The sequence below is a fragment of the Panicum virgatum genome, chromosome 6K, assembly GCF_016808335.1.
Source record: "Panicum virgatum strain AP13 chromosome 6K, P.virgatum_v5, whole genome shotgun sequence".
Lineage (NCBI taxonomy): Eukaryota > Viridiplantae > Streptophyta > Magnoliopsida > Poales > Poaceae > Panicum > Panicum virgatum.
The window spans coordinates 17,347,844-17,358,558 of NC_053141.1; the positions used below are offsets into that span (position 1 = coordinate 17,347,844).

The 10,715-nt window shown below is 48.7% G+C and overlaps 2 protein-coding genes across 3 annotated transcripts; one reads left to right on the top strand and one right to left on the bottom strand.

The window, feature by feature from the left end:
• The first annotated feature begins 3,282 nt into the window (after window positions 1–3,282).
• LOC120711927 lies at window positions 3,283–4,864 on the top strand. Its single transcript, XM_039997604.1, has one exon. The coding sequence runs from the start codon at window positions 3,663–3,665 to the stop codon at window positions 4,647–4,649; it is 987 nt and encodes a 328-aa protein (XP_039853538.1). The 5' UTR covers window positions 3,283–3,662; the 3' UTR covers window positions 4,650–4,864.
• Window positions 4,865–6,582: 1,718 nt separating this feature from the next.
• Window positions 6,583–10,438, bottom strand: LOC120711929 (glutamyl-tRNA reductase-binding protein, chloroplastic-like). Of its 2 annotated transcripts, none has more exons than XM_039997606.1 (5): window positions 10,021–10,438; window positions 8,910–8,990; window positions 8,541–8,645; window positions 7,682–7,831; window positions 6,583–7,452 (listed from the first exon to the last, which is right to left on the bottom strand). In XM_039997606.1, exons 1-5 carry the CDS (start codon window positions 10,387–10,389, stop codon window positions 7,402–7,404), a joined length of 756 nt encoding a protein of 251 aa, XP_039853540.1. In that variant the 5' UTR covers window positions 10,390–10,438; the 3' UTR covers window positions 6,583–7,401. The 2 variants fall into 2 exon arrangements, with proteins under 2 accessions (XP_039853540.1, XP_039853539.1); XM_039997605.1 differs by having other exon boundaries at window positions 6,583–7,197; window positions 10,021–10,430.
• Between the last annotated feature and the right edge of the window lie 277 nt (window positions 10,439–10,715).

A 10,715-nucleotide genomic window follows, 5' to 3' on the forward strand; every position in this document is an offset into this window, starting at 1 on the left:
ACACACACACACATTTTCTTTGTAAATCAAATAGTATTATGGGTAGAGCCCTAAGCGTTCTAATATCGATTAACGTCCAAGCAAAATTAGACATTAATCTAGGTAGTCAAGGAATGGTCATCACAAATCAAGGGGTGGCTATCCAACCGTGTTTTCATGCAAGTAAAACATATGCAATTTTGTAAAACAGGCCATTGGGTTGTGTTTATAAAAACTAGGACAGAAACATGCATCAAAGGATGGGATTGAACTAGCTGTCTTCAAAGCCTTCGGGGAAGTCTTGTCCTTCGGGCTCGGGGTCATGGAATTGGTCCTCGTTCTCCTGCTCACAGCACGGCTCGTTGACGGGTTCTCCTTCGTTCACTCCGTGGTCTACAGCGCACACAAACAAGCACACAATCAAAACAAAGATTTGTCGTCGAGCTCGAAACGGGAACACATGAAATATAGAGCATAGAGTATTATTTTTGAATGGTTTCTGAATGGTAGGGCCAAAACTGAGTTAAGAGAGGCCTGGTAAAATTTTAGGTTAATCCGGGGTCATTTGGCGCATGAAATGATAGGTCAAAGGAGTGTTCGGGGCCTAAATAGGGGTCTAGGGACCTAATTGTAATTAAGATTAAGTAGGCAGGGGCTTGGTTTATATTTTAGAAACTTCATGGGTCATTCTAAAAGAGTCAGGGGTTTATTTGTAATTAAGTTTATCTGGAAGGGGGGCTTATTTTGAAATTAGGTAAAAGGGCAGGGTTTACTTTGCAAATTGGTTAAAAGGGGGGGACTCTTAACCAAATAAGAGGGAAAGGAGGGGGCTTGGGGCAAATTTGCCCCTTCTTCCTCCTCCCGTCGGTGGGGAACAGAGGAGGGGGAGGGGGCCTCTGCGCCGGCCAATCCCGGCGGCCAGGGGTTCGCCGGCGGCCCGGATCAAGGGGAAAAGAGAGAGGGCGGGGAGGCGAACCGATCCCCGGCCTCACCTTGCGCCGGGGTGGAGCGTGGCGGTCCGGCCACGAAAGCCAGCAGCGGCAAGGGTGAGTGAGCGGCGGCGGCGGTGCAGGGTTGCGGAGAGGGGGCGTGGGGTGGCGGCGCGGTTCGAGGATGTAGGTGTGGTGCTCGGGGAGGGCTCTGCGGCCTCTCTTATAGGTGGCCAAGGCGGTGGCGAGATGCTGGCCGGCGGCAAGCTTGCAGGCGGTTTAATGGCGTGGGGCGGCGAGGCTCTGTGCGGCGTCAATGGTGGCAGCGCGTGAGGCGCGCGCGGGGCACTGGTGGAGCGTCAACGGTGCGCGGAAACAGAGCGGCGAGGCGACGTGACACCACGGCCAGGCGGCGACCGCTGCAGGCGGCTCTGTGCCGCGGTCGACGCCGCTGTGCAGCGTCAACGGCGGTCGGCCGTGGCGTGACGTCGCGTCGCGGCGTGCCGTGCGCGCGCACGCGGGAACAAGGGGGGCAGCAGGCGGCCAGCTGGGCGCGCCCGTGCGCGTTCGCGGGGCAGGCGAGCGTGCGGAGCAGAGCGGGCCGTGAGCGGCGGGGCACGGGCGCAGGGCGAGCGGAGCTGATGGCGCGGTGCGGCCGGCACGGGCGTGCGCGAGCGCGGCCGGGCGGCCGTGGTGGGCGCGCGCACTGCTCGGGTCGCCGCGGCGTGATGTGCGGCTCGGCGCGCGGGAGAGTGGGGTCGGGGGCCGGGCCTGGTGTGCGCTCGGGGGAAAAGGAGCCGGGCACGGCGTGCTTCGGGGAGGAGAGAGGGAAAGGGGGCCGAGCACGCGAGGAGGAAGAGAGGAGAGGGAAGGAGAAAGAAAAAAAGAAAAGAAAAAGGAAAAAAGGAGGGGAGAGAAATAAAGAGAGAAAGAGAGAGAGGGGCGGGCGCGTCGGTGCCGATCGCGGCCGCGGTCGGCCACGCGTGGCGTCCGGGCGCGCGCGAGCGCGATGCGCGGGTCGGGGGGGAACAGGGATGGGACGGCGAGAGATTTGGATGTCGGCTCGATTCCTCGGGGGTATCAGGAAATCAGGCGGGAGATGATTCAAGAAGGGGATTGAGCTCAACGACGAAACAAAGTTTTTAGCGCATGATTTATTTTAGTAAATTTTCGGGATGCTACACAGCATCGTGGCCAATAAAATTGCATCATGAGATTATTTTAACTTTAGAAAAGGCATCATGGAAATGTTGTGTGTGGTTGCTAGTTTTGTTGGGGAAGAAACTATTCATCCACACAAAATGACCACTGGAAACAGAGAGGTCGTGAATAAAGGATAGAATTGCATGAGTACAGTAAAACATTGGATTACCTTGTATGTTTATATATATAGACACACACATCCAGTGCGAGAGCCATGCCAAAACGCAATAGGTGTAGCCTTCAGCAAACATGTTGTGCATTGACACTACCAAAGAAATACGTTCCTGATGAGAAATTGGAGTGAAACAAGCCAAAATCTAAACTCAAACCGGAACATCAGGGCCATCCATCACATGCAGAGATGCATGTGAAGATCCTGAACACAGTTCCATAGGGCCAGTGGCAAATTTCTTCTCCCCGGTGTGGACTTCTGGTAAATCTGGTGGATTTCTTATACATTACTTTGAATGTCCTAGACCTAGGAAAGTCCATGTAAATTACTTTATTGCACTTACGAACCGGAGAAAAATAAATGATTCTCATAAGTTGATTTGGTATACCAAATTGTTTTAGTTCTTTGTCATTCATGAATTTTTTTTGTTTGACAATTATCATTCATGCTTGTATAGCAGTGCCAGAAAAAAAAACAGGAGATTGTCTGAATTGTAAATGACTGTATGTTGAGGAGAGAGGATGGGAGCCGGTCTTTTCTTCGTTGTTTCTTTCGTCTACACTTTTGGTGACTAGGAAACCACCGAGTGATGTAAGAGAGTGTGACCTTTTGATTTTCTCTTACAAGACAGTAAATAAAGATAATAGGAGGCACTGTTTGTCTAAACGGTCATTTAGCCTGTTTACATGCTATTTAAATGCTACACACTAGTACACCATTTCCATTTAAGCAGTTGCTTAACTGGTTAAATTGCCATTTTGTTTGTTTAAACATCTATTTTGTCCGAATAATGGGTTAAACGAAAGGTGGCCGACTATTTACGGTTTGACGTTTAGGATAACATTATAAGAAGGCCACCCGAGAAAGTACATGTAGCCCAGATCTTACAAATCCAAACTCTATCAAATCTGACTAATTTTATGTTCGAACCGTCCGTTCCTCTTCTAGAACTCCACGATTCGGACCAAAAATCGCTGTTGAATCAAGTGCGTCACGATCAATTCGGAACTAGTACCAATTGCAGGCAAGTAAATTAGCCTTGCTTTTCTCCTGGGCTGGTGGTTGCGTTGCATCACGAAGGAGAGGCCAATAGAACCATGTGCTCCGTCGGATTCTTCCATGTTGGCGCCCAATCCCAAGAACCTTCCTTCCATGTCGCCTCCAATTCTCCCCCGCCGCTCGCAGTCAAAGGTCAAACGCCTCCTCCCCTTACAAATCCGCCGCCATGGTCGAGCCCACTGTCCTTGTGCATTCCGCCACGCGCGAGCGAGCGACCCGACTCGCCTCGCCGCGGCGTCCTCCCCTCTCCTCCCCCAACTCCGAATCCGGCCTCCTCCGGGCCCCAGCAAGGTTGAATCTTGCCGTCGACCGGACCAGCCATGGAGCCGCCGGCCGCCGCGCGGCAGCAGCAGCCGGGCTTCTTCACGTTCCTGAAGCACGGCGCCGTCGTCCCAGCCCGGAACGCCGCGCTCTTCGCGCCGCTCCTCGCCCTCACGGCCGCGCTCGCCGCGGCGCTGCTCCTCGGCAACGCCCTCGCCGTGCAGCCGCTGGCGGCCGCCGTGCTGCTCGACGCCGACGCCATCAGCCGCGCCGACCCGGCCACCGCCGCGTACCGGGACGTCGTCCGGGCGCTCCGGCACGACCTCCGGGGCCTCCTCCTCGCCGCCGGCGGGTGCCTCCTCGGCGCCGTCGTGGCCGGCTCCGCCATCAAGATCGCCACCGTCTTCGCCGCCATCGCCGCCTTCCCCTCCGCCGCCTCCTCCTCCCCCTCCTCCGGCGGGACCACCGTGGCCGCCGCCGTGGGCGCGGCCAAGGGCAACCTCTGGGGCCCGGTCCTGACCATCGCGTTCGGGTACGCCCTCGAGCTCGCCTGCGCGGCCGCCATCGTGGCCCTCGCGGTGCTCGCCGTGGCGCTCCTCGACTACTCCCTCCTGCTCCTCTTCCTCGACGCGCTGCTCGTGCTCCTCGCCACGCTCTTCCTCGTCTACCTCACCGTCGTCTGCGCGGTCGCCGTGGTGGTCTCGGCCGCCGAGCCCGGGCGCCCCGGCGCGGGAGCGGTGTCCCGCGCGTGGCGCCTCATGCGGGGCCGCGGCGCGCAGGCCGCGCTCTACGTGGTGGCCACCTGCGCGCTCAGCGCTGCCGTCTCGCCCGTGTACACGCTCGCGCTCCGCTGGTGGCCGCGGACCGCCGCGGGCGGGGCCGCCGCCGGCGCCGCCTACGTGCTGCTGCTGGGCGCCGTGGAGGTGTTCTCCACCGCCGCCGTCACGGCCTACTACTTGGAGTGCAGGGAGAGCACGGAGGAAGAGGAGATCAGGGCTGGCATCCGGTACACCAAGCTGCCCAATGGAGTCGAAGGAAACATCTGACCAAATCCATTATTTTCCCTTCTTGTGACAAATTCTTTGGACGGCATACATGTATTGTTGATACTAGTGCTATTGATTGTTTGGGTAACTTTTGGTTGCATGATAGTAGAACAAATCATAGTTTGTATGTAAATTGAGAAATTATATGTTACACTTGCCTGTGTTTTTCACAATCTAAATTCACATAATCTAGAATTGCTAATGCCATTCATTCATTGATTGAGCTGTGGTTTCTAGGTAGCGCAACAAAGCAAGCTGTTGACACTTCCTTGTCACACTAAATCCACCTTTTGAGTTTTGATGATAATATGATATGAGCTAGAAACACTTTTAAGTCTCAAAAGGCATGGCAAAATGGGCGAAAAATATCCCTGCCGACCCAAGAAGACGATCACTGGCCTTTTGATTCTTCTTCACGGGAACACGCTGCGAATATGCCTGATCACTGACTACTGGCAGGGGGAAAGAATGCAATCCGGTCGACCACTGATGAAAACCATTGTCTCCAACTCCAATGGAATATCGCTTTCAGAGACTGTCAAAATAAGGCGGCCGGCTCTAAATTCTCCGTGGAACATTTCTCCGTGTGAGCAAAGGATGATTCCGGCAGTCCTAATGCAGACTCCACTCATAGAGTCTAAGCCTCAAAGACTCTATCACAAGAAACTATACTTCCCAATACAAAGTGTGTTACTTTAGTTTATATGGCCCACTTGTCTCTCTCACATTGATTCTTGATTTGCGTGAAGACTTGGAGTCTTGATTTCTCTCCCTCCCTCTTCCATAAATATACTGCCACATCAGCAAAACACAATAAATAGAAGGCTCAGACTCCATGGTAGAGTCTGGGTTGGGACTGCCCTTACCTATAGGGTCGCTATCAGCTGAGAACAGGTTCAGTCCCCAACCTTTATATTTCGCCAATAGGATCGCTTTGATGACTTGTTTCTCCACCTTTTCACGTCATCACGTGTGTACATCTTGTAACGTGTGTTCAACTTGTCTCACTCGTTTACTCTGGATTAAAAATAGGCCGACTGAACTCATGCCCACAAGGCTCCCCTCAACACAGTGGAAAAAAACAAGGCTGGACCCTCAAGATTCGAATTTTATATTTCCCCTCGAATTAGACTAGAGCATAAAAAAAACACCAAGTTAGGTTTCCGAGCTAAAATGGTTGGCTCAGCCACAAGAACATAAAACTAGGGAGCACAAAACTCCCAGACTTGTCAAAATAGCTGACGAGGATAAAGCTGGATATAGAATAGTCCAGTGCTTCGTAAAGGAACTTTCCATAAAATTTCATGACCCAAATAAAACAAAGGTTCTTGCCAGCGGATAGATCGGTAGTACTCATGTGCACCTTCATCAATTTCTAGGAAAGAATGTCCGTATGGAAGTCAGATGGTTCTTCCCACATGAAAAACCATTGACCTCTCTGCAATCATTCCTTGCAAGCTCGTGCCCACATGTGGTCTTGCACATGTAGGAAATCACAAAAATAAGATATCACATGCATGATTCAGATCGTGTGTAATGCCGAATTGCCAACTGGCAACAATCACATGCCCATACTGGTAAGCCACTTAGTGAATTCTTTATTTTGCCAACCGACAATGTGTTTATCATCTATGGACATCTTGCAGCAAGCTATGTACTGCAGCATATGCTGCAATGAATAGTTGTCACACTAAAAATCATGGCTAAAGAAGATACAAAAAGGATTTGCATTCAATGCAGCCTATGGATAACCATATGATTTTCATATCATCCATCCGTTCCAAATTACAGGTCATTCTGACTTTCCTAGGTATATAATATTTCCTATGTACCTAGACATAGTGTATACCTAGGTGCATAACAAATACTATGTATATATAAAAGCTAAAACAACATATAACTTGGAACGCAGAGAGTAGATGACAATACCAAGTAAAATTGCATCAACCATTTCAGCAGTAATCAGACACTTTAGCTGATATGCGGTGAACTCTCTGAGTTACAAGTTAAAACCGAGCTTCACATTACAAGGCCACAATCAAATAGTAATAATCATGCCAGAAACCATGGTTATCATGTGGCATAATTCCAGCCCTCATCCCATGGTCCAGATTTATTCTTGCTAACCTTACCACCAAAATTCATTGCTCTTATCAGACAAATTGCTAGCACATAGCTCATGATGCCAATTGCATCGAATATACATGTGATAAAAAAAATGAACACAATACACACAAGACACATTGCACATGTTAAGAGGAACCAACCTCTCACCACTCATCTGAATGACAAAATAATCGCCTGGAAATAGAACTCACACAGCCTATCTGACCTTCTTCAAGAACTGTACCTTCTCAAACTCGGGACTGGCATAACTCTTCTCTACCTCCCACGCATGATGAGACATCATGTTGAACGATGATTTCACTCCCTTTTCGTCAGAGACGTCTCTTGAAAAAGGGATCCGAACAGCAAAGACACCTTCCCCAGAATGAACATGCAAGTCGAAACCTAACCTATCAACCCATATCATCTTCACATCTGCCACCTGTCACCACAGGACAATATGAATTCCTAAGCGCCAATTTTGAATATAGACCCTGACCCTGTTTGAAAAAACCCCGGCTGCTCTACACATTTTTGGAACTCTGTTCAAATTTGAACCAAATGCTAAGGATTTGGATGCACACCCTCTCTATCCAAATACACCCTACAAATAAAACTACAATAGGTGATAAGAGCGGTTCACTGATTATTTTGAGCTGACAGAACCAGTACATTTCACATTGCCTAAAAGCTGATCCTGCAAAACATGAAACAAGCGCTCCCATTCTTTTACATCCAGTTCTAACGAAGTGGGAAATCCATTACAACAGTTTACTCAAAATGAGGTGTAATTTGATTCATATAATTTGTAAGTACTACAAAACTTACAAAAAGGTAAGAGCAAGAAGCAGAGTGTTTTCATTGGTTTCGTAATAGATAACTTGCAAGAAATAAAGCTGTGGGAATGTCATTAATGAGATCAGTACCTGCAAATCGGATTCGACGTATATGCTGTATATCCTATGGACATCTTCAGCATGTTTGCTGTTAAATTCCTCCACAAAGTCTTCAGCAGAATTACGTAGAGGATCAGGTTCTGCACTGGTGTACTCCGATGGAACTACCCACATACCGTCCTGAATGGGCAGAACCAATAAGCAAGCAGCATAATTGCATAGCATACCAAATATGTAGTGCAAATAATGCAAGTGCTGACAGGATAGAAGGGAAAGCCTGGAAGCATTTTATTGAAGCATATTCAACGGAAAAATAATAAGAACCAACCACTTCGACATGCACAATCACCAACATTAAGAGCAAATTTGGGGTAATCCATACTACTTGTATGCTCAGAATCACACATTAACATTATAATGCCAAAGTTATATGCAGTTACATTGGTAATTGGCACACAAGCACAAGATAGAAAATATTTTTCAGAAATTCTACTAAATAGGTGTCAAATGCAGCAAAAAAGGAAATTTCAGTGCTAGGTGAGCCTACAGCCTTGGGGTGGCCCGCCAATCACAGAAATCAGCAATGATTGAAACCTAGTCCACAGATAAGTCGCTGCCATTTCTACCTTCTCAGAATGCCCACAAGTGTTTGGAAAAGAGAGTACATATGACTGTTGAGACATGAAGAAACTAGTTTTATTTCCTTCAGAAAATATCAGAAAGCATGTGATTTCATAGTCGAACAATCAAGCCCATAATGAAGAACAAACAAACAGCCTAGCCTGCTCCAGTACTAGATTAAGAGCTCCGAGCTTCACTTATTTACAAATACAAAAAAATAAACAATTTAACAAGACAAAAGAGAATGAATAAATCTTATATGGTCTACCTCATTGAAATCTTCCATGTGCAAGACCCGATCAACAGATATTAAATACAGAAGATCTTGATCAATCTCTTCCCCGAATTTCTTTTGCCACCTAGTGGAAAGCTTCTGCACAATTTAAAAAGGCATAATACAAAGCGTTGGTCCAACTATGCTCAAGCATGGGATGATGGGAAGCAGAGGCAGCTCAGAGCCTCAGAATGAGCAAAGGAAAAATTATTACAAAATGGAAAAGAATGGTTCATTTGCTTAAGAACAATTATATTTTCATTCACAGCATTGTGTATTAGGATATACATTTAGGGTGGACACTCTGCCATTGTAACCACTGGCTTATTTGAAAAGAAAAATGCGACACACTAATAATTTTACCTTCAACACCGACTCATCACTAGGCTTAGTTAAGGCACCAAGCATAGTGCACTGTGGTGTCCTAGCCCCACTCTGCCGAAACTGCAACCTCCAAAAGTAGAAACGGAACGGTAAGCATATAAACAAAATAATCATACAGATATCAGTGAAGGCATCAACATTTTCAGTTTGGGTATCGCCTATTTTATACACAAAAGTAGCATGTGAATTCAAATATCTGGCAAGTAGCTTCATCACAACATCGATCACTCTTCATCGGCCTTGTTTGGTTTGCACTATACTAGGAAATGTAGTAACTTTGACCACTAATTGCGGTGTCAAACAAAGTCAGTTTGCAAAACCAACTCCAGCACCCCTGCGCTAGGAACCCTAAAGAATCTATTGAGGCCTTTGACCGCATGATTAGAGGATGATTACTGTAGCATCAATGTAGCCAATCATCGATTAATTACCATCATTACCTTCGTCACGAAAAGTTACATTCATCCCTGAAAAGATTTTGCAAATAGGCTTAATTTAGTACTCCATGCACGAGAGATTCTCTTTTCGGGAAACGTGCGCGCTAGGACTGTAGGGCGATCCAAACAGGGCCATCATGTCTTGCAAAGTCAAAGCACAAATAAGTTGCAAAGGGAAGCTTTCCATTCTTTGCATGATTTTCTAAACACGCTTAATAACACAGCAATGCAACTAGCCCTGCACTAAAAGTTCCCAAATAATATAATAATGCAGAACCTAAATCCCATTCCCACACATAGTCTGGGAAGCTTCTGTCTGGATTGCACGTTGAAACGCAGACCATTTGGTACAACCAAACGCCATATGCTTTCCAATCCTGATACATTGCGAAGGGCAGCCTCAACACAATGCAACCAAAATCGCCTTAAATTTTTCTTGTACCGAATAATGCGTTAGAACCCTAGAATCTGTTAGCATTTCGCATCGTCAATTCAATGCGGCGGAACGCCGGATCAGAAGAAGAAAAAGGAAAACGGAGTCTTTCTCGGGCTTGACACTACTCGGCAGAGCAATTGTGCCTTAGAGCTCCTAAAAATCTCAATCTTTACGGCGAGCTGGACAATCCAAGCACCCTACGGCTGCGTCCCCTCACCTCGACATGGAAGCTGGACGGCGCATCGGGCACGGCGACCTCCGCGGCGGCCAGGCAGAGCGCGGGCGCACCGGCGGCATCCGCGACGAAGCGCGCGCCGACTCCGAGCGGCCAGCCGTCGGGGCCCACCACGGAGAGCGTCCCGGACGGGGCCAGCTCCACAACCGTCCGCGCTACCTCCGCTGCCGACGGCCGCGCCCGCGACGCCGCGGAAACCGGCGGCGCTGCGGCCGCCGCGGCTGCCACAACCCGAACCCCGCGCCTCGCGGTCCCGGAGGGGACGGCGCGCAGGGACGCCGGCTTCTTGGAGAGGACGGTGGCCGGGGATGGGAGCGGCGAGGAGAGGAGGGAAGGCGAAGACAACGACATTGTGGAAGATTGGAGGTTGAGATTTGGTGGGGGATTTTTGACGGCTGAAATTAGTAGATAGGCATCGGATAGTTGAAGTCAAATCTGCTTCTTTTTCTTAAGTTCAAAAAAATGTGCTTCTTTTTCCAAATAGCCCTCCCTGCCCCGCCTGTAGCTAAAAACTTTCAAATCAATTCTATAATCCGGTTGATTTTAATCTCAACTTGTAGGAAGCATATGCTTGACCTCAAATACAGTCATACTTTTTTTTGAGCATCAAATACAGTTTTATATGTACAAATAATTAAAGTAAATAATTAGGCCGGGTCGAGCCCACCCAATTTTTT

Bases quoted from the DNA above. Each gene is read 5' to 3' on its own strand.
- LOC120711927 (XM_039997604.1), top strand. From the start codon at position 3,663: ATGGAGCCGCCGGCCGCCGCGCGGCAGCAGCAGCCGGGCTTCTTCACG.
- LOC120711929 (XM_039997605.1), bottom strand. From the start codon at position 10,389: ATGTCGTTGTCTTCGCCTTCCCTCCTCTCCTCGCCGCTCCCATCCCCG. The intron at 8,991-10,020 runs GTGAGGGGACGC...TGGAGGTTGCAG, and splicing joins CGTCCAGCTTCCATGTCGAG to TTTCGGCAGAGTGGGGCTAG. The intron at 7,832-8,540 runs GTAGACCATATA...CTGCCCATTCAG, and splicing joins ACATGGAAGATTTCAATGAG to GACGGTATGTGGGTAGTTCC.